The 24,012-nt window shown below is 42.1% G+C and overlaps 1 protein-coding gene across 7 annotated transcripts in view; it reads left to right on the top strand.

Moving 5' to 3' along the window:
- Positions 1–4,045: 4,045 nt before the first annotated feature.
- The window catches only part of MTCL1 (microtubule crosslinking factor 1), a 124,737-nt gene continuing 104,770 nt past the window's right edge, over positions 4,046–24,012 (top strand). For 6 of the 7 annotated variants that reach the window (XM_081262886.1, XM_081262881.1, XM_081262884.1 and 3 more), the window contains exons 1-3: positions 4,050–5,248; positions 14,674–14,898; positions 16,657–16,815. In XM_081262886.1, coding sequence (XP_081119012.1) covers positions 4,196–5,248; positions 14,674–14,898; positions 16,657–16,815 — 1,437 coding nt within the window. In that variant the 5' untranslated portion in view covers positions 4,050–4,195. Of the gene's footprint in view, positions 5,249–14,673; positions 14,899–16,656; positions 16,816–24,012 lie in introns of all 7 variants that reach the window. The other variant, XM_081262882.1, reaches the window with a different exon arrangement.

Raw genomic sequence — 24,012 nt, 5'->3', positions numbered from 1 at the left:
CTACTTTGATTTAACAACAACAAAAACCTTTTTTTTAAAAAATCACAATTGACTTTAAAAACATCTCTTCCACAAGCAGATATCTCTTTATACCTGTAACTCCTTGAATATTGGAAAATAAAGAGGCATTAGTGAATTCTCCTTCCCCAGGGCCAGTAGTCACGTTTGCCAGACTAATAATAAGAAGAATGAATTTTGTTCGACTTAGTACCTGAAGGAAAGGGAAGCTAGCTATAAGTTGGTCACCTGACTGATGTTTTGGGAAGACTAACTTACCTTTGTGGTGGCCAGTTGTATGACTGTTTGTGGTCTGAGGAGCTGGCAAGATTGTGCTACCAGTCCTGGGCATAATTCTTCAGGAATTTGAGGGTGGTGGAGTCTTCTGGGTCTCTGGAGGGAGTTCTACTGTCTTGGACTGTTAGTTAGCATTAATTGAAGGGGAGAGTTAGAGCTCCCTCTATGGGAGCTGGCAGCTCATGGTGTGGTACCTTTTCTGACTGTGCTCTGTGGTCACTTAGGCCCACAGCAGAGCTAACCAATGTCCTTTTTCTCCAAACACTCCATGAGATATGGCTAAGGTCGTACTAGACATTACATCAAAGAGTATTTCTTGTGTGTCATCTCACATTTGGAAGAATTCTCAGAAAAGCGACTCACAAACATTCAGCAGTTCTTTATACGCAGCAACAGAGCTGGCCAGGTTTCAGTGCCCTCAGAGGTCAACCCCTGACAAGGCACAATGTCTTCTGGGAGATCTGACTCTCTGATTTATATAAGTTTTAAAAAATTAGTTTATCCTGCACTTTTTGAAGGTTGTGATTAAGATCACAAACTTTGGAGTCTATTTTTTTTTCTGTTAGTTTTACAAGTCTGTCCTCTTTTCTGTATCCCTACTACTACTGTCCTCTCAACCAGAGCTTTTTTTTTTTTAATTGATTTTATTTCAGTTTTTAAATACACAACAGTGGAATGCATTACAATTCTTATTACACATATAAAGCACAATTTTTGTATCTCTGTACATAAAGTATGTTCACCCCAATTTATGCCTTTATACATGTATTTTGTTTTTATGCATTACAATTCTTTTTTTTTTTTTAATATTTATTTGTTTATTTATTTATTTAGTTTTCGGCAGATACAACATCTTTGTATGTGGTGCTGAGGATCGAACCCGGGCTGCATGCATGCCGGGCGAGCACGCTACCGCTTGAGCCACATCCCCAGCCCCCATTACAATTCTTAATACACATATATATCACGATTTTTCATGTCTCTGTATATAACGTATGTTGACACCCAATTCAAGTCTTCATACATGTACGTTGTATAATGATGTCCTCACATTCCACCATCTTTGCTAATCCCCTGCCTCCTCTCTTTCCCTCCCACCCCTCTTCCCTATCTAGAATTAATCTAATCCTCCTGCTCTCCCCCCCCCCCACCCCACTATGAGTCAGCCTCCTTATATCAGAGAAAACATTTGGCATTTGTTTTTTGGGTATTGGCTAACTTCACTTAGCATTATCTTCTCCAATGCCATCCATTTACCTGCAAATGCCATGATTTTGTTCTTTTTTAATGCTGAGTAAAATTCCATTGTGTATATATGCCACATTTTTTTTACCCACTCATCCACTGAAGGACATCTAGGTTGGCTCCACAGTTTAGCTATTGATGTGGCTGTGTCCCTGTAGTATGTTGTTTTTAAGTCCTTTGGGTATAGTCTGAGGACAGGAATAGCTGGGTCAAATGGTGGTTCCATTCCCAGATTTCCAAGGAATCTCCATACTGCTTTCCAAATTGGCTGCACCAATTTGCAGTCCCACCAGCAATATATGAGTGTACCTTTCCCCCCACTTTTGTTGTTAATAATAGCTGCCATTCTGACTGGAGTGAGATGATACCTTCGTTTTAATTTGCATTTCTCTGATTGCTAGAGATGATGAGCATTTTTTCAAATATTTGTTGATTGATTGTATATCCTCTTTTGAGAAGTATCTGTTCAGGTCCTTGACCCTTTTGTTGATTGGGTTATTTGTTTTTTCAGTGTTTAGCTTTTTGAGTTCTTTATATACCTAGAGATTAGTGCTCTATCTGATGTGTGAAGGGCAAAAATTTGCTCCCAGGATATAGGCTCTCTGTTCACCTCACAAATTGTTTCTTTTGCTGATAAAAAAACTTTTTAGTTTGAGTCCATCCCATTTATTGATTCTTGATTTTAATTCTTGTGTTATAGGATTCTTATTAAGAAGTTGGGCCTAATCCCACATGATGAAGATTAGGGCCTACTTTTTCTTCTATTAGACACAGAGTCTCTGTCAACCAGAGCTTTTTGCCACAGCCACCAACTGCCCTTTCCTGACTAGCCTCCCTCTGCTCCCCCATGCTGTTGATGGGCTCTTCTTTGCAAATATGATCAGTCATGCTCAGAATCCTTCAATGGCTCCTAGCCTCTAGGATAATATCCAAATACCTCTGCCACCCACCTTAGCCCATCTCTAAACCCTTCCTTACTTGCCTTCCCACCTGCTGTCTTAGACCCTAGTCTCTCACCTACAAGACCCCCAAGAAAATGCAAACCTCCTCAAGCTCATTGAGGCGCCCATCCTAGCACCTTGTAATTATTGCCTGCCCTCTGCCTCCTTAAAATGCCAAGGCTGGATGACAGGTTGGGCTTTTACCTTGGGTTTTGCCCAACATCCAATGTCTGAGACATAAGTGCATTTAATGATTTGTGAAAAGCACTTTATAGTTCATATGGTGTGTTTTCATATTTGCTCATTTAATCCTCATTCACACTCAGGTGGCAAGTCTTTTCTAAATATATAGGTGAAGGAGGAAACTGAGGCTCAAAAATGTCAAGTGCCTTGCCCTTAGAGCAGAATTCATACTCCAGTAAGAGCGAAGGTGCAGGTCTGAGAGGAAAGTATGGGACTGAGAGTCCTGCTGAACCTAGCTGAATTCCAGCTCAGCCATGGTTAAGACACCCCAACAAGCGACTGCACCACCCTGCGCCCATGTCCTCATCCTTAATCAAGACAGGAATTTCGATTCGGGATTGTTAGGAAAATTAAATAAAGCAATGCCTATGAAAGTGTCTAACAGTGCTTGGCTCTCAGCCGGAACTATAAATGTGAGTTCCCTTTTTGACCCCAAGCTTGGCGATCTGCTTCTCCTATTTCTACAGCAGCTCCTCCCTCTCAGAGCTCCCGGAGCCACTGGGGGTGCCAACTGTGGAGCGCTGTGCCCGTCTTTACGCGATAGCTGTTTCGGGTACCAGCGATCCTTAAAGGAGCGCGGGGACTCTGAGCACAGCTTGGAAAGCACAGTGTATGTGGGAGGGGACTGAGGGGCCCAGGAGTTGGGGTTGACTGAAGGGGTCGGGGTGTGGGGGGCGTTGGTCAGCTAATAGAAAATGGACCACCCAAGGCACACACCACAGTGGGGCCCACCGACACCTCCTGGACTTCAATCTTCGTCAAAGTGGCGAGTGCCCGACCCCTCCCCGCTACATCACTCGGCTTTTTCTCTATCTCCCCAGCTCCAGGCAGTGTCTCTATGGCCTCAAAAGACAAGGAGGGTCCCAGGGCTGCAAGAGCGCGTGGACGCCGCCGACTCCGCGCCCCTTGGGAGCTGAGGCCCCGCCCCTCGCGGGCGCCGGCTGGCGGGAGGCGGGGCATGCGCACCCTGCGGCGGGCGCTGGGCGAGGGGTGGCGGGGAGCGCGCGTGCAGTTTCTCTCCGCCGGGAGCTGCGCGGGAGGGCGCGGGCCGGAGCGGGCGGGTGCCGTGGGGCGCGGGCGGGCAGTGGGCGGGGAGCAGGACGCGGGAGCCGGGTGCGCGCCACCGCCAGACGAGTGCGGGTGAGCAAGGCCGTGGCGGCGTACCCACGAGCCCCGAGCGCAGGTTCCAGGGGGATGCGAGGGATCCTGAGCCGCCTTGCGGCTGTTCGCAGAGAACTCAAGCGGCATTGACCTCAGCGAGGGGAAAGCGAAGCGGCAGCGGTTGCGAGTCCCGCAGGGACTCACGGGCCGGGTGTGTGTAGTGGGCGGAGGGGGGGGGGACAGCGGGAGCGCGGGGCGCAGACCGGGCGGGGCAGGGGGACAGTGATGAGCGAGCGCGCGGGGAGGCTGCACGCCGCCGCCGCCGCCGCTCGGAGCATCTGCTGCCCAAACTGCTGCTCACGGCACCGGTTATGGAGACGCTGAATGGCCCCGCGGGCGGCGGCGCCCCGGACGCGAAGCCACAGCCGCCTGGCCAGCACCACCGCCACCACCACCTCCACCCGTTGGCCGAGAGGAGGCGACTGCACCGCGCGCCCTCGCCCGCCAGACCCTTCCTCAAAGATCTGCACACCCGGACCACCATGCCGGGCCCGGCTCCGGCTGCCCCCTCGTCTGGCCGAGCCCCGACACCCGCTGCTCCACGTTCGCCTAGCCTAGCGGGCAGGGCACCGCCCTCGCCCGGATCCCTGGCCGCGCCCGGCCGCCTCTCCAGGCGAAGCGGCGGCGTCCCCGGCGCGAAGGACAAGCCGCCGCCGGGCGCTGGGGCCAGAGCGGCAGGCGGCGCCAAGGCCGCCCCAGGAACCAGGAGGGCGGCGCGCACGGTGCCTGCTGAGCCTCTGCCCCGGGCCGGGAAGCCTCCTGTGGCCGAACCCTCATCCGCTGCTGCCAAGGGCCGCAAATCCAAGCGCGGCTTGGGAGCAGCTCCTAGCCGCGCCATCGGCTCCATGCCCCTGACTGCCCCGGTTCCCGCCGTGACCCTTTCTGTGACCTCGGCTGTCGGCGCAGTGCCCCCCGGCTCGCGCATCAGCCACACGGACAGCAGCTCAGATCTCTCCGACTGCCCCTCTGAACCTCTGTCGGATGAGCAGCGTCTGCTCCCCGCAGCCAGCAGCGACGCTGAGTCCGGTACCGGCTCCAGTGACCGTGAACCCCCGCGAGGAGCCCCCACGCCGAGCCCGGCAGCCCGGGGAGCACCGCCTGGCAGCCCCGAGCCTCCAGCGCTCCTCGCCGCGGTCTCCTGTCTCGGGGGCCGAAGCAGTCCAGGCGGGATCCCCCCGGGGTCCCCGGGTCTCGGTGCAGTAGAGGATGCTGGGGGGCGCGTGCTGCCTGAGCGACCTGTCCCTGCGATTCTCAAGGAGCCCAGCCAGCTTGAGCAGCCCCGGCTCCTGTCGGTCCCAGTGGCGGAGGAGGAGGAGCTGCTGCGGGAGATGGAAGAGCTGCGCTCGGAGAACGACTACCTGAAGGTGAGCAGGGGACTGGGCAGCAGGTGTGGAGGCGCTCCTCGGACGGTCCAGCTTTGGGTGGCGCCTCTAGAGCCCTTACTCCCTGAGCTTCACAAGCTCTCTACCCCTTTTGCTCTCCATTTTCCTGACCCAGCATTCATTAGGTCTTGAGAACTTGGGAAAACTTCTGAAAGGAGCAGCAAGACCTGTGGGTCCTTCTCTTCCACTTAGCTTTTCTTGTTTCTACAAGTCTTGCTTGTATTCACTGATGCCTTTTTAGGGGAGAGCCATCACTGCACCCCCCCCCCCATCACGTGCTCAGTCTCACCTGCAGGAAAGGGGTGTTCCACTGACACCCAACTCTGCCAGACACATGCAGGTGTGTGTCCATTCCAGAAAGTACATTGGTCCAGGCTGTGAACTTACTGCTTCTCTTGCAATTACAGAAAGAGCTAGGAACACTCATTGCCTCTTTGAGGCTCCAGAGAGCAAGGTATGTGGGGGTGGGGGATTGGAGGGGGAGTTCCGAAGGTGACCATTTTTAGCAGTAAACTTTAAGTTCAGAGTTGCCTGGGTTCAGCAGCCCTTTATAAGCATCCACCAGTAAGTTCTTATGTGTCAGGAGAGGACACACCAGCTCTTTCCAAGGAATCACAGCCTCTGCTACACTGCCAGCAGGCCTGCAGGCAGTGGCCTCTTCATCCTGTTAGCCTTGGAGTGCTTAATCCCACTTCATCTTTTCTCCGTGGAGGAGGACTGGTTGTGGAAGCCAGGGTTTAGACCATGTTGGGGTCAATACAATTTAGGTGACTAGAGAGAAATGAAGGGGGGCTATGCTGAGGGCAACTTTTAATTTTTCATAATCCTCAGGTTAGCAAATAGCTTCAGGGGTATAAATTTGTTTGTGTATCTGTTAAGGTTTCAGTGAACATCTTCCCAAGATGCAGGAGGGCTCTGCTTTATCAGTGGGTTATGTGATTTGTTTTTTCAACAAATGCTGAACCTGCCTGATTGAGGTCCAGGTTTTGGTGGGTGGGACTGAGACTTGAGTGTTTAAGGTGATGATGGTACAGTGTACAATTCAAGCTGGAATCAGCATCTTAGCCACTGGGTCCTCCTAAACCTCATCAGAAGCTGCTCTAACTAGCCAGGTTCAGTAGTTATCTTATGCAAAGAATGAGGCAGAGTAAGAGGTGAGAAGAGAGCAGATTGGGACTTGGAGCAAGACTTCTCAAATAGTGTCACCTACTCTTATGTAATAGACTACATAGTGAAATTCAAAGATGCTGAAGAGAAAAGGCAACTATATTGTGTGTGGCTGTCTCATGCAAGTGGTACTTTTTCAAATACCCAACAATGTAAGGTCCTGAGAATGGGAATATTGTCTGTCGTTGTAGCCCCAGCTGTTAGTGTAACCCCTGACCTACAGTGTTTATGATTGAAAGATGTGATTGCAAATCTATATCATGACTACTAAGCACCAGAAACCCCTGTTGTTATATTTATTACAACCCCAATTCCACAGACAAGGATGCTTAGAACTAGAAACTAATGGGACTTGTCCAAGGTGACCCAGTCATTAAGTGGTGCTGCTTCCATTTTGCTGCTCCCTGAGCCTCTGCTTTTTTCACAGTACGAGGCTGCATCCCTGTTTCCAGCAAGGCTGCTTTTCTCAGTGTTGCTGCTTCAGAGCTGTTTTATTAGCTTACCATGTTGAGCTTTCCTGTGGGACCTCTGTTTTCTTTTCAGGAGAAAGGGCCATAATGAACACCTCTCTGCTAGCCTGTGTACCAAGGGCCATACAAAATCCCATAGGCAGCGTTTGATTTGCTGGAAATGTTCAGTTGCAATTTCCTGGGGAGAAAGTGTCATGACCATCTGTTTACTAAGCCTGAGTCTTTCCCAAAGATTTTACTCTGACAGGAGAGATAATTGGGTGGAGGGGATCTGAAGGAGGCTGGGAAACCAGAATGATTGCATGTATATGAGTCTTATGTCCATGCTTGGTCATTCAAAAGCTTAAGTAAAAATAGTTCAATTGGAGAAAGATATACAAGAATCCTGGTGGACTTTTCTATGGGTCAGTGACCTTGTCCACTTGTGGAAAAATTGGGCTCCAAGCATTAATGAGCACATGGGGCAGACAGTAGTCATTCCTTTTTTTGCACATGGTGGTTAGAGTATACATATTATAAACCGAAACTTCTCTTTTTCTTGTTTATGTTGCTCAGGGGTCCTTTTTTTTTTTTTTTAATAGAAAGTAGATAAAAGTGCAGCCTTGACCAAATACTTTCTTAGGGAAGGTTGCACCAAATGTTTGAGATTAGATGTAGCATCCACCTGTTCAAATAATATCTAACAAGAAGAAACTTGGTTTAGAGATTTGATTTCCATGTATTTTGGAGGGTTGGGACCATATGGAACATTACATTCTTTTCTGAATCAGTGCTGTCCCCAATGCTTTTGGCAATATTGTCTGTGGCAATATTGTCACAGTTTCAGAGCTTGATTGACCAAAGTATAATGAAACAGAAAAATAAGGCCATCACTCCTCCTAATGGGAGGATGTCTCAATGATCAGGAAATTCAAATGGAAATCTCCTGGCATTTAGCCTGCCTTCCCTTGTGCTGGGTGGGATGTGGAGAGTCCCCATTCCTAGTTTCTGTCTCTTCATCAAGAGGGTGACTAAATGAAAAGGGCAAAATTAATCAATCCCAGGGTCTGGCTTTGGCATGAAAATAGGGAGAAACAGGCTTGGATTGTTGTTCAGCTTCTGATGAACTTAAGAGATACCTGGAAGTATTCAGAAATTAATGTTAAGTGGCCCAGTTCAGTTATTCCCAGGTCTTTGCTTCTTATAAAACAAAATCCAGCACACTTCTTGATGCTGAGGACTGTCTTCCACAGATGCTGGCGTGTTTCCTCCCTGTCAGGCTGCCATCACTGTGTTTTGCTCGAGTGCTCTGGGACATTCAGACAAGCCGTAGTGCTCACTGTCAACATATTAATTATGTCCTCTGTTTCCACAGGCTTTTCAGGAGCATGTAATCACTTTTGAGTTTACTGGCCTATTTTGAAAATGCTTTTAGTGACCTTACTGGTGATGTGTTCATAACCCATCCCCAGATAGTGGACCCTAGCTGTGTTGATGTCCTTCAGGGTGAGAAAGGATTGGCTATTTGTTTTTGCTCTGCGTTCTTAATTATTTCATAAGAATTATCTTTGGTTAAAAGAAAAGTCAGTGTCAGATCTAAGAGCAGATTACTTTGATTTCTTGGGAGGAATAATTTCCTAAGAGAGATCAGTGTTGGTTTTCCCTCTCTCCCTCCCTCCCTCCCTCCCTCCCTCCCTCCCTCCCTCCCTCCCTCCCTCCCTCCCTCCCTCCCTCCCTCCCTCCCTCCCTCCCTTCCTTCCTTCCTTCCTTCCTTCCTTCCTTCCTTCCTTCCTTCCATGTGGGAGGATCAAACCCAGGGCCTTGTGCATGCCAGGCAAGGACTCTACTGAACTACACCCCTAATCCCTGAGGTTTTGATTTTATAGGTTGCAGTGTCCCCCCCACTGATTAAGCCTTACCATCCTGTTTCTCACTTGAGGTAGTAGATTTTTGAGTTTCAGGTTCTAACAGGGTTTGTTACATTTGGCTGTCTGGATGCCAGGTGCTCAGGGAGGCCTGGAGTGGGGAAGCTTCAGGGCAAAAATAAGCAGCTCAAGTAAACACCTTCCTTCCCCTTCCCAATCTTTTGGAAGGGTTAATGTGGATTGCATTCCCTATATCCTGATATTCCACTTTCCACACCCCTTTCTTATTCAGCCTATGGAAGCATGGCTATAATAATCTTAGGTGGCAAGATAATGTTGACTTAGGGCAACTAGCCCATCAGCTTCTGGCCAGACTGTCACTTGGTAAACAATGGCAGTGGGTCCCCTGCCTCTTTAGCTGTTGCTGCGACTCTGCAGAGAACATTTCCATTATCCAGGGGGAAATGAGGTGGATTGTTTGCATATTACAATAGACAAGATTTTCTGTCTGCAACTCCTAGAAGATGGGAGTTTTTGCAACAGTATACACAGGGCTTCTGCTACTGTCTAAATTAGGTCTATTTAAAGAGGAGTTATTAAAATAGAAATAGTTACAGATTTGGGGTTGTTTAAAAGACATTGAGATGCGAATATAATCAGTATGATCAAAAGGTTTTCTTATCACTTATACTAAGAAATCATGAATTTAGTCTTTATATTTGTGGATAAAACTAGCCTAGAGGTTTTCATTAAAATAGTTATTTTTAATCTTGGTTTATTCATTTGTAAACACGGTACCTCATTAGTTCTCTACTATGACAGATGTGTATATATACATGTGTGTATAATAAAGCTTGACTTGTTCTCTGTATGTAAAAGGGAATAGTTGGACAGCTTTACGCTTCTTCAAGAATCCATTATATATAAAATGGGATTCCACCTATTGGGTCCCCTTCTTCCTCCGGGAGAAGTCTTTTCTGCTGTCCTTTAATAAACTTCTACAAAAAAAAAAAAAAAAAAAAAAGAATCCATTATATATAAAATATTTGAAAAATACAATTAAATTAGATTAGATTAGCTTTTTCAGTGGGATAATAATACAACATATAAATATCCAATAGATCTGTTGTTGATTCAGCATAAAACTATTGTTTAAGAACAATTTTATCCTTATTAATTTCTTCATATAAAAAGACAACAGCAATTTCCCACTTTTATTTACTGTCTCTAAATTATTATCTGCCAAAACACTATATGACTATATGTTCTGCTTGATTTGATTTTCTTGAACATGTAAGTGGCCGGCCTCATCAAGGTTCTGGGGTACAACATTTTCTAAATTAGAGCATGCCCTCAGAAAATTAATGTAATGTTAGTTTGAAAATCACTATCCATCATGACCCTAATCCAAATAATCACAGTTTTTGCTTTTCAAGTGACTGCTGCCAGGTTACATGGTTTATAATTTCCATCTCTCATAACTTCCTTTCACCGAACCTGAAAATTGCTTTTTTCCAGATGCCACAGAAAGAGTTGAAATAGTGGCTTCAGTTCTGTCTCTGTAATGGACATGTGTTGGGGGGGAAGCATTTAAACTTTGTGATTCTCAATTTCCTCATGTTTGAAATGAGTGTATTAGTATTTTTGCTGCACATTGCAGTGATTTCCTGAAGACCAATTGCTCTAATGGATGTACTTGTAAATCGATCATTTTCAAGCTCTAAGTGCTAGGCTGCTTTTAGTAGTTTACACTGATGGTGGGGTTTTAAAAGTACAATGAAAGTCTGTTATTGTTTCATCTGTCCCAGTTGTAGCAAATAATTTGTAGTATTTAGTGGAAAGTGCGTTCTCCTGTTTGGAAGCAGATAGCCATGGATGCAGTCTGGCTTCCATACACATTAACCAACCTCAGCTTGGTTTCTTTATCTCTAAAATGGGGGTAGTGTGTTCCTGGCAGGGTTGTGGTAGGGTTGATAATGAAGGTAAAGTGCTTAATAAAGGATGTCTTCTGTTTTAGACATTTAGATAAAATTTAAGTTATAAAAGTAGTGGTTCAAATATGTGCAATTATGGTCCCTCCCTAATTTTCTTTTCTGGGCAACTAATGTTGGTGATTATTTATGCCAAAAAAATATTAGCTGTTTACGTTGAGCATAGCCTGCCCAATGATTTGAAGGCATGGGTGTGTCTAGCCCTTAAACTTTTTTTTTTTTTTTTTTTTTTTTAAAGCCTGGGATGGTTGTTTATACATCTATAGACCACGACTAGCATTTAACATTAAGGTGGATGGGGGTCCACCCTAATTGCAAAGTCTGAAGGCTGCAGAACATTTTTATATCTGGAAGCTGTATTTTGCATCTTCTTTTGGTTATTTCAAATTTTAAAAACTTTTGCTTGAGTAACAGGTAATTTCAGGTTTTAATGATTTTGATTTTTTAAAACATGTTTTTTTTTTTTTTAGGAGGAATAGCAATCACAAACAATTCCTTCCATTAACAGAGGAGCTGAATCACTATGTATTTATATGTCTATATACATGTTGATTTATTGGTATACGTTCAGGTATTATTGCTTGTATTGATCTATTTTCTATTAGTTACTTCTAATATTCAGAAACAAGCATTGCAGTTAGGCTCTTTCTCAAAATCTAATCTGTCCGATCGATAGGGCAGCAATGAAACTTGACCTTGATTTTTGAAGATTCAGGAATAACTCTCTCTTTATGAAAGAATAACAACCATAAACCCATTTTAAAGCCTTTGGTCTGTGGTTAGCCTCCTCTAGCGCGGGGTAGGCTGGGGATACAGTTTCCATCATCACAGCCTCAGTGTAGGGATCAGGCATCTGTGACAGCCTCCTCTTGGTGAGGTGTGGCAAGCACTTTCCTGAAAGAGCACTTTCCTAAGGAGCCCAGCCATTTGACCACTAGGGAGTTGATAAAGCAATCTTCTTTCACTTGGGTTCTCCTTGATAGTCCACTGAAACAGCTTTCATTTTGAGTCATGGTCAGTTGTGTAGGACATTCTCTTATTCAGGAAGTGTGACCAGAGTGGAGAGAAGCTGCAAGCTGGGGTTAGGGGAATGAGCTGCCATATTTGTGCTCTTTTGGAGACCGTTGCATACACTTGAGGATGACTGGAGAATCATCTTCCCCCCATTTTGTTCCAACCCATATATTCCCATAGGATTCCAAGTTTATTTGTTGTGTTTCCTTAACTTAATATTATCTAGGGTAAACTCATCTTTAAGAGATTTCTTTTGCCAGGCATGGTGGCACACAACTGTAATCCCAGAAGCTGGGGAGGCTGAGACAGGAGGATTCTGAGTTTGAAGCCAGCCTCAGCAATGGCAAGAGCCTCTAAGCAACTCAGTGAGGCTCTGTCTCTAAATAAAATACAAAACAGGGCTGGGGATGTGGCTCAGTGGTTGAGGACCCCTGAGTTCAATCCCCAGGACCAAAAAAAAAAAAAAAAAAAAGAGAGAGATTTCTTTCTGTTCAGTATCTTGTCTACCTGAGCCTTTGATGTTGGGAAAGAACTTGTGTTCTTTACATAAATTTCTAGGTTTAGAACAAATGTAGGACTAGCAAGAATAGTAAGAATCAGGGGTGAATAGTAGGGCAAGAGTTGACAATTTGGGGTGTCTTAAGTCTGAGAGAGTTTTTTTCTGGAGCCTCGATATTAATTAAATAAATAAATAGAAACTGAAAGCATCTTATTCTGGAGGCATTCAAATAATTAATTATTGAACAAATTAAGAAAATTTCTAAAATGCTTTTCTTTTTGTTTTAAAAAAGTATTTTTTAGTTGTAGATGGACACAATATCTTTCTTTATTTTTATGTGGTGCTGAGGATAGAACCCAGTGCCTCACACATGTAAGGCAAGCACTCTACCACTGAGCTACAGCCCCAGCCCTAAAATGCTTTTCTTCATCTCTTCCAAATTGCCCCTCATTAAATCATAAAAGGTTACTTCATTAGAATGTATATCCTGTATACTGCTGCTTTATTTATATGTTGGGGAAGTTTTCACAATTAGGCTGCAAGACCAAAATAAAGCAAAGGTGTAGGAAGTCCAATTTAGTCATTTTGTTGACATGGTCTGTGTGTGTGTTGACTGTTGGTGTGTATTCATCTCACAAATACTTTTTGAGAGGCAGATGTGTCCCTTATGTTGCTCTGGGTGCAAAGAAGATCCTAGAGGCAAGGTTTTGATCCTTGGAAGCTTTTAGTGTAGATAACAAAACAGTAAATAGGAAAAAAAGCACAAATAATGTTAGACGATGATCATAAGTGGGAAGAAAACAGATTAAAGCCGGAGGTTAAAGACAGTGGGGTTCCAGGCCTGGGGTCAGGGGAAGTGTGGACTACGTGACTTCCCAAATAATATGACAGAATGAGCTCCCGGAGACCTGCAAGGGGACAGCAGGTGAGACCTTGTGTCCTCTGCAGGCAGTCTTCAACTGGAGAGGCCCAGTGCCTTAGGGAGGGAGTTGGGGGTAGACTTGAAAGAAAGAAGCCCTGGCCGGTTTGGGCAGGGGGCGGGGTGGTCTGATTTACATATTAAAGGATGACTGCTGGATGGAGCTGGGAGGATTAGAGGGCCTGAGGGGAAGCTGGAGCCGCGGTGTGTCTGTATGGCTGAGGGGCTGGAAGCCTGGGTCAGGGTCCCAGAACTGGGGCCTTGGTGTTTGAGCTGGGGGAAGAGTGCAGGCCCTTTGGGAAGAAAACAGCACTCACTGATGGTGTGGCTCTAGAGGGTAGAGGGCTTTAGGGGGGTTCTCCTTGTCAACAGTTTATAAAGATTTTAATTGGCTTTATTTGTACTTTTTCAATTAGGCAGCACTTAGTTCCATAAAATCCAATGAGTGTTCCCATGTGCTAGGCAGAGATTTGTTTTATAGAGGGAGAAGGGCAGAAGAAAGCAGAAACAAAAGAACAAAGAGCAGATGGTGGTTTCAATGTTACTTTCCTTGTGAGGCAGGGACAGGGAGTCAGAACCATAGACAAATAGCTGATTAGTTAACATCAGGTTACTTTAGGCTACTTTCCCACCCCTAAGGATTAAAGCCCAGGGAACTTCATTATTATTGAAACTGACCTGTTGAGGGGGGGCATTCTGCTATTATCTCTCTGCTGATTGCTTAGAAGGTCACAGAACAACTTCGTTTTGATTTGGTAACATGGAATTTAATATGAATGGTATCATTTTAATTTTTAGCCTGGTCTGTTGGGGCCTAGTGTGGGAGCTTAGTCCAAAACAACATTTATAATTTTTTTTTCATCATCTGGTGTTCAGATTGTTTTCATATTGGTGACAAAGAATAGAGAGATGGGAAATAAAGGAGAGAAGAATGGGAAAAATATAAACTCCATGTATATTTGAAGAATATAAACTGAATGTGTATTTGAAATAATGAAAAAATAATGAAAATGTTTCATTGTTCAATAGAGTCATGTAATCAAAGCTGAGATTTGTATTGTAGACAGAGTTTTAGAGACATTTGCAAGTATGCTATATTTCCAGGGTAGTTAAGTTATTATCTTATTAAAGTTTATGTTCTTTGAAGGTAGAGTCTGTCTGAGTCATCTTAGTACCTAACTTGTGCCTTAAAGATACAGGTTTAGGTCAGTGTTGAGTTTCACTCTAAAGATTTAGTTATCTGCAAAGTTGATTTCATTTTTGATGGTGTTAAGAACAAACTGGGAGTGGAATAGGTTCCAAAAGGCTACAAAGAATAATACAGGCTGGATTTTAGTTTCTTTGTCTATGAGATTTGAACAGACATTTGGTAATATTATTTCATGTGAGAAGTATTATATCACACAGACATTTCATGAGCTGATAGGATGGTGGATGAAGGAGAGAGGTGCCATCCTTTCTAGATGGGCGTCACTCATAAATATGCTCTGTCTGGTTTCTTAGGATGAGTTGGATGAACTCCGTGCTGAGATGGAAGAGATGAGAGATAGTTATTTAGAGGAAGATGTTTACCAGGTGCAGGAACTTCGGCGAGAACTGGACCGTGCTAACAAAAACTGCCGAATCCTGCAGTACCGTCTCAGGAAAGCAGAGCAGAAAAGCCTGAAAGTGGCAGAGACTGGGCAGGTGGATGGTGAGCTTATCCGAAGCCTGGAGCAGGACTTGAAGGTGAGTAGGAGGGGTTGATGGAGTGGGCATTCCCGAGGGGCTGCTGTGTGCTACATCATTCCTCTGAAAATGTAACCTCCAAGACCTCTCATGCAAGGGCTCTACCACTGAGTTACCCCCCAACCCTATCCCTAGCAAACTAGTACACATGTTCCTGATGTTCTTTTTTCTGCTTATATCTTTCTCAATAGATGTCAGCATAAACGTACTTGGTTTACTTTATGCTTTAAGAGGTATGTGTAGTCATATGACTTTGATGGACCAAGATTTATATCTGTCATAAAATGGACTGAACTAAACCTTAAAAAACATCATAATAATGAATCTACAATGAAAAATACTTAATACCAGCCATTTGGTCTGACAATTGGATAGAAATTGTACAGAGAGCTGGGCATGGTTGGCACATGCTTGTAATCCCAGTGGCTTGGGAGACTGAGACAGGAGAATCACGAGTTCAAAGCCAGCCTCAGCAACTTTAAGGCACTAAGCAACTCAGTGAGACCCTGTCTCTAAATAAAATACAAAATAGGGCTGAGGATGTGGCTCAGTGGTCAGGTGCCCCTGAGTTCAATCCCCCGTACCAAAATATAAATAAATAAAAATAAAGAAAGAAAGAAAAATAAATTGTACAGAGATTTCCTAAGGATCAGAAATATTAAAAAAAAAAAAATCTGTTGATCGTCAAGACAGTCAAGAGCCATTCTTCAAAGCTGACCATCTCCCTTAATTATTTTTATGGTTATTTAGGTTTCTGGGATTCAGAAAGCCTGAGATTGCCCTACTAAAGTGAGACTTTTACAGTGGTGATTTAACTGAAGGAGTAATAGGATAGTAACTAATTGTTTAAGTGTCTGTGAAAACCAGTGACAGGAATGGGAATGAGGTGAAGAAACCCCAGACTTTGTACCCTTTGCTCACCCTACAGACAGCAAAGCTTCTGCCATGACCTGGTTATCAAATCATTTATCTAGATTGAATTATGCATAACATCCTCCTCCTAATGGAAGTACTTGTGAAATCTCATCTGGTCTTTTATTACAACAGGAAAAGAATCTTTATAATTCCATCAAAGTTATAAACCACTAACAAAATGTCATTCAATGTGATAAAGGGTGATTTATATTACTTTTACAAAATCTCTGTCCTCATTTGCTTTTAGAAAATAGAAATGTTTAATTGCTTTGAACATTCCAATGTTTCAGCCAAGCTAGAGCCATAGTAGAAAATTTGAAACTTCACTACATTGAACATTTACTGTAACAGAATTACTTGATTTGTTTCTTTCAGCAGACAGGCTTAGGAGAACTTTAGGGAAAAGAAGTATTGATTTGTTTATTAATATTTTTAATTTATCATTTAAAGCATTGAACCTGGGTGGGATTAGCATTCTTGGTGCTTTTCTATGAGGAAATGGTGCTATTCAGAGTGGCCTTTCAATCCACATAAAAGTCTTATTCTTCCTCATGATATTAACTTCATATTTTAAATTATAGACTAAATATCCCTATGTGAAGTGCTTGGACCAGAAGTGGTTCAGATTTTGGAGCATTTCAGATGTTGGAATTTTGGATCAGAGATGTTCAACCTGTAATACCTTTTTTGGTTGAACTTACGTCTGTTAAATATTGCCAGGGCCTTTGCTATTTGGTATAATACCACTGGACTTAATGATTCTGTCTCTGAAGTTGTCTGAGTATACCCTTAGCACATAAAAAGCTTCACATTGTGATGATGATCTCTGTGTGGTTGATGCAGGTAGCCAAAGATGTATCTGTCAGATTGCACCATGAACTTGAGACTGTAGAGGAAAAGCGTTCGAAAGCTGAAGATGAAAATGAAACTCTCCGACAGCAGATGATTGAAGTGGAAATATCCAAACAGGCCCTCCAGAATGAGCTGGAGAGATTGAAAGAGGTAATACAGAAATATGTGGGCATTCCCCTTAGGGTTTAATTGTTAGGAACTTGGGACTCTGTATCTCTGTTGTGCTAGAAAGCAGGAGTACATAAGCTGCAGAGGCCTGTTTGTCTGGCTCAGGGGCTAAGAATGGATTTTACATTTTTTCTAGCATTGTAAACCAATAAACAAAAACCCACACAAAATAAACCTGCCAAGAGCAAGGAATGGAATAAAGATATGGTGGTTTTTGGTGCTTGCAAAGCCTAAAATATTTATTTTTTTTTAAAATAATTTCTGTTTAGATGAGCTGATCATTAAACCCTTCAATGTGTCGGTAGGGTCTCTTTTTACTGGAATACAGAATTAAGCAGTAGCTTTTTACTTGAATATTTTCTTTCAATGAGCTGAAAAGTTGTTTTGGTTGCCTGTTAAAGTTCTGTAAACAGATAATAAATTGCTACCTACATATATAACTATTATTCAGTCAATATGATTTACTTATTGGCATTTTTTAATTTTAGGGAATGATTATTTTAGCAATGTGGTCTAGAAAATAGTGTATGTGTATTTTTCATTTGTATACAATAATGTAAATCCTAATTTGTTGATGATTTCTGTTATACAATTGAAGCTGAGTGTTTTCTTGGAAAACATCCTGCATATTGATGAAACTAAATATTATTGATGAACGCTTGAAGATGCTGGTTCAAGCTGGCATGTTACCTGCTGACAGCTTCACTTGGCAGTTTTATTTTTTTGGTGTGGGGGAATATGTTTCCTGATTTACCCAGTCTTTCCCCATCCATCCAAATGTCCTCTACAACACTTTGTTCAGGCCTGACTCTACGCTCTGCAGAAGAATATGTGCACGTGCAGTACAGGTCTTGCTCTTGGGGTGCCCATGCTTTAATCTGGCACAAAGATAGCAAAATACAAATTATAGCAGATAAGTGAGTGCTGCTGCCTTTTGGATTCTCCCTCACTGCCTCTGCTCTCAGCAATGCACAGCCATCTCAACATGCTTTTTCAGGTATCCCATCTGCCCCTAATGCCCTCTGGAATGCAAGCTCTGTGGGACAGGGATGCAGCTTTGTCTGTCTGATTCACTGGGGGGTTCCTTGTGCCTAGAAGGTGCTGAAGAGATGAATAAAGGGGGAAGATCACAGCTTCCTGGGGCACCTGGCAAGCTTCTGAGAGCTGGCTTTCATCATGGGTGACCCTTGCTCTCAACTTACACATGAATTTGCTCCCTGATGAGAGGGACTTTGTTCTTTAATTGTGGATCTTTTTCTTCTGTACTTACAGTTCCTGGTACTTTTACTCTCTCCTTTTCTTTGGTCTAAACTTTCTTGATGGTATGCTGTAAACTGTTTTCCTTCTTTTTTTTTTAAATTTAAATTTTTATTTTTTTTTCCTTGTTCATTATACATCAAAAGCACAAAGAATTCCTTACTTATCATTTCCAATTTGAGTCTGATGTTGCAGGTATAGAAAACAATTTAGAAGTATATTTTATAAGTTGATTTGTTTGTGCATGTTTTTTGTGTTAATATATAAATATACATATGAAAATGTATATACAAACATATATAAAATATATAGTCATCCTTTAGTATCTGTAGATTTATTCCAGGACCTCTACAGATAGCAAAATTTGTAATGCTCAAGGCCCATTTATCAAATGGCATATTTGCATGTAACTTATGCATAATCTACCTTTATATGTAAAATTATCTCTAGGTCACTTATAATACCTAATACAATATAAATGTCCTGCAAATAGTTGTTATGTTGTATTGTTCATGGAATAATGACAAAGAGTCTGTAATATTCAGTACAGATGCAGTATATTTTTCTAGAATAGTTTCAACCCATGGTTTAGTTGCCTCTAGGTATGGAACGCCCTGGACACAGAGGGCTGACTGCATGTATTTTTCAAGCAAGCAAAGATTCTTTTTCATACATTTAAATCAATATGTGTAGGATTTGACATTACTTTGAAGAAAACATTGAAAGCAAGGCCAAAGTGAGGCAAGGATCTTTCAATAGCCTGATGTTGGCTCAGGGTGGATATGAGAAGTGGAAAGATCAGCCCCTCCCTGTATGGGTTAAAATTACTCAGAGGGATTGCTCAATTGGATGAAATAAGTATTTTATCTCCAGATTTGCAGTCAGACCAGTGGGACTGCATATTTATATCAAACTTCTAAATGAGTTGTAAAACTGACAGGAGTTTCAGGAGGGTTAGAATGCTGATAGATTTTGCTGGAAGCAGAGAGTGATGACACCTACTGATACCAGATTCAGAGGTTTTGTGGGAGATATTTATTGCCAACTGTTTGTCTCTGTGGATGGGATATTTTCACACAAACTAGAACAATGTACTATGAGTTTTTCTGTAGCATAAGCATAAGATTTTTCTGATCCCAAACTTTGCTGCTAGTCATTCACCTCAGAAGTTTTGTAAATGAATGTGGGACATCCTTAAATAGGCAAGGACAGTTCATGTTTTGTCTGTGTCTGAGTAACAGAAGTTATTGCAGATGTACAGATCCTAATTTGTTGATGATTTCTATTATACAATTAAAGCTGAGGTCAGTGAAACAAAGCAGCTCCATGCAACTTCATCTCTGCAGCTGCCCCTGGGCCTTCTCCCTAAAGCTCCAGACAATTTTCAGTGGCCTGGTGGATATCTCTAATATGAACTTTTCCTAGCACTTCTGACTCGGCATGTCCAGCTCAAATTTACCACCCCTTGTGCTAACCTGCGCCACCTCCTGCCTCTCATGTATGTGTGATGGTGCCACTATCCTTTTAGTCACTGAGGCATATGATGGCAGTGATCACCAACTTTCTGGTTCTCTATCTTCATTTGCTTGCTAAGTGCTTTAGGTTCTGCTCTTCTGCTTTTGTAGTTTTAGGAATTTTCTTTCTCACTGACACATGATATAATGTGGATGGACTTTGAAAATTTGCTAAGTCAAAGAAGCCAGACATAGTGTATGATTCAATTATAGTAAGCACCCAGAATAGATAAATTCACATGGATGGGATACATTAGTAGTTTCGGGGCTGGGGTTGTGGTTCAGTGGTAAAGTGCTTGCCTAGCATGTGTGAGGCATTGGGTTCGATTCTCAGCCTTCATATGAATAAAGTCATTAAATAAAGGTCCATTGACAACTAAAAAAGTACAAAAAAAAATAACAACAACAAAAAACATTAGTAGTTTCTAGGGGTCAAGGAGAGGGAAGAAGGGTGACTAACTGTGTAATGGGTTTGGGTTTTGTTGGGGGGGTCATGAAAATGTTTTAGAATTAGATAGAGGTGGTGGCTGCATTACATTGTGAATGTACTAAATGCAATTGAATTGTTCACTTGAAAATAGTTAATTTTATATTATGTGAATTTAAAAAAAAATATTTATTTTTTAGTTGTAATTATCAATACCTTTATTTTATTTATTTATTTTTATGTGGTGCTGAGGATTGAACCCAGGACCTCGCCTGTGCTAGGCAAGCGCTCTAACACTGAGCCACAACCCCAGCCTCATATTATGTGAATTTTAACTTCAAAAATTTTTGTCTCTATTGTAGCCATATTTTCATCAGTCTCACCTCAAACAAATATTTGAAGGCTGACAGTGTACATTAATGCTACACAGTATTTCTAGTTTTTCTCTTCTACATCCCAGAAGTGTTCCTCTGTGCTTAAACAAACTTGCCTTGGACCCAAGTTGTTAACTCTTAAGAATGACATAGGGGACCATTACTACTTGACCCATCTTCTTTCCCTATTGGGTTTCTTGTTACTTGGCTATAAATCCTGGAGTAAAAGAAAAGAGCATTTCAGAAGGATGACAAGGGACTGTATCCTCTGGTCCTCATTGAACTAATAGAAGTATATTATGGAAAAGTTACCTTCTCCATTGATAGAGAAGGAGACAAGAGGGCTGACCTTTCTAGAATTATCCGTTCTGGCTAGCCAGATTGCCTGCTTGCACTCTGTTGCCTGTTCACGTAGGTGCCCACACATCATTCCACTTGTGCAAAGCTCAAATAATTGCTTCCTTCCCTTTGATACATTTATTATTGCACTCAACTCTGGGGGAATATCTCAAAAATTGAAAGTGGTTAACCTTATCTTAATTTCCACATCTTAAAGATTGATGATATGCTTTCTTTCAATACCATTTCATTCTGTCTTCAGTTTTTTGAGTGCCTATTATAAAGTAGACCCAAATAATAAGTAGCTACGTTAGTTAGTTGGCACTTGCAAGGGAGAGAGACATGTGATAGATCATGCCAGTGAAGTAGGATTGTTGAAAAGGAGTGTCAAAAGGCAAATTTAGTGATGTATCTCATTGACTTGTATTTACCATTCATAAATTGTGACAGCTTCCATTCTGCAAGATAGAATGAGAGCTCTTGCTGGTAGAACAGTGGATTTTGTAAAGTGGGCACTGAGAAAGAGAATTCTAGGAAAAGAACCTGATGGGTCAACTTCAGGTTGCTTCTCTGTTTTTTCTATAAGCAGAGGGGCTTTCATATCATGCTGGCTAAAACTGGCTTTTTGGAGGTTTGGGTTTCGTTGGGTGCTATAGCCTCTCTCCTGCTTTCTAGTAAGATCAGATAGACATTTTAGTTTTGATGTGGTGGTGTGGAGCTTCATCATGAGTATTCCATTTTGTTCTGGTCTGGTGTGGTCAGTTAGCTTAATACAGGAACTCAGTCCAAACCAATGATCCTTTGGATTTTTAACTGTAACCCACACAAGAAATGCATTTTATATCATTATTCAATATACAAACACAAACAAAGATTTTACAGAGAGATGCTTATCTTTGTCATAGAGTGGAGTCTGATACTTTCAGTTATACTCAGTTTAATTCATTTTTTAAGGGTGGTTATAACATTGACTTAGTTCATCAGTGGATTGTTGCAGTTTGGAAAAGTTTGAAAAAAATCGTTTGTTAATTGATTGTTCACATTTTCTTTTCTTTCTTTTTTTTTTTTTTTAAAGAGAGAGTGAGAGAGGGGGAGAGAGAGAGAGAATTTTTAATATTTATTTTTTAGTTCTCGGCGGACACAACATCTTTGTTGGTATGTGGTGCTGAGGATCGAACTCGGGCCGCACGCATGCCAGGCGAGCGTGCTACCGCTTGAGCCACATCCCCAGCCCCGAGTTGTTCACATTTTCTGTATCCATCATCCCCCATTATAATTGTGAGCTTTAATTTTCTTCTCATAATTTGTCGAATTTTGCTTTATATATTTTGAGACCATATTTTTATTAAAACATTTTAGTTGTATATGGACAATAATGTCTTTGTTTATTTCATTCGGTGATGAGAATTGAACCCAGTGCCTCATACGTGCTAGGCAGGTGCTCTACCACTGAGCTACAACTCCAACCCCGAGACCATATTTTTAAATGTAAACAGTTGAGACTATTCTTTGTGATAAATTATTGTCTTTTAATTTGGTAATGACCTCTTTGTTTCAATTTTGCTGAATAGCTGCTACTTTTTCTGCTTTAATTGTCTACACCAAATTTCTTTTGATTATATTTGCCTAGGGTAGCTTTTCTGTGATGCCTTTGGTTTCTATTTTTCTGGCACTATCTTTTAGGTGTATTTAAAACATTTTTTTTTTTCAGTAGGGGCTGGGGATATAGCTCAGTTGGTAGAGTGCTTGGGTTCAATTCCTAACACCTCAAAAAAAAATTGTATGTATGGATAGAATGCCTTTATTTTATTTGTTTATGTAGTGCTGAGGATCGAACTTAGTGCCTCACACATACTAGGCAAGCGCTCTGCCACTGAGCTATAGCCCCAGCCCTGTTTTAGGTATATTTTTCATGAATAGAATATAGCTATGTTTTAAAAAAATGGAATCTGAGAATCTCTAAACTGATGGATTTGATCCATTTATATTTATTGTGATTATTGATATAGGTAAATTTGTCCCTATCATTGTATTTTCTCTTTATTTTCCATGATTTTTTCTTCCTTCCTTTCTTTCTTTTTTTTAAGCGTTGATTTCCCTTTTAATTAACTTTGTAATCATTATGTTCTCTCTTGGTTGGGAAGTTACACATTCTATCTAAGAAAGCTTCAACTCCAATCAACTCCTGTCTTTCATATTATTATTATCTGGTAACATTTTCTTTAGAATTATCAGTTAGTCTTAGGTGGGGCCTTCTTATGTCAGCTGTTCTTATTTATTTCATCCTCCATGTCACTTAAATGTTCTCAGTGTTTTTTAAAAAATCTTTTTATCTCCCTTTGCTACATTCTGGTTGACTTCTGCAGGTCTTATCCACACTACTAATTCTCTTTTGTAAAAAAGACAATTACTGTTTTAATCTCCATGAAGTTTTTCCTTTCAGTGAATTTACCTTGCATTTAAGAATTTAAAAATGATTTTGCTTGTTCTTTTTCACAGAATTTTCTTTTTTCCTCATTGTTGCTGTTTGTTATTTTAAGACTTCAGCAGCTTTAAGTCTTAGTCTTTCAGTCTGTTCTGTTATTTCAGGAGTTCTTGGTGTTATTAATCCTTCTGTTTGTCAAAGATCCGACATTCCCTCACTCACAGTGGGTTTTATTGCAAGCTCATCATAGTGGGAATCCTATGGGGTCTGCTGATTGTTCTAGTGAGATTTTTCCATTGGTCTTTCCCAGAGGCCTCAGTTTGTTTGATTGGTTCAGACACAACTTTTGATTTCTGGCTTGAGGAGTTTTGTATCAAATGGGTGATGCCAGTGTGGCCATCACACCTGTGTGTGGCATAGGCCTAGGGCATTTTTACACTTCAAAAGAGATTGTTTCTATTCATTGGGTTCCTGAGGGGGGAGGGCTTATCCTCTGCCTCCCTTAGTGATTTTTAGTTCTTCCTCATTGGGTGCACCTCTCAGCCAGTTGTCTGGGTGCATTACCTTAAGCCTCTTCCTATGCCTCTGGCTGGTAACTTGTACCATTTCCACACACATCCCCTGATACTTTTTTTTTTTTTTTTTTTTTTTTTAAGGAGAGAGAGAGAGAGAGAGAGAGAGAGAGAGAGAGAGAGAGAGAGAGAGAATTTTTTAATATTTATTTTTTAGTTCTCGGCGGACACAACATCTTTGTTGGTATGTGGTGCTGAGGATCGAACCCGGGCCGCACGCATGCCAGGCGAGCGCGCTACTGCTTGAGCCACATCCCCAGCCCCATCCCCT

This window comes from Spermophilus citellus, assembly GCF_964194105.1.
Source record: "Spermophilus citellus genome assembly, chromosome: 12".
Classification (NCBI taxonomy): Eukaryota; Metazoa; Chordata; class Mammalia; order Rodentia; family Sciuridae; genus Spermophilus; species Spermophilus citellus.
Note: the sequence above shows the minus strand (reverse complement) of the source record. Positions and strands in the feature narration are given on the sequence as shown.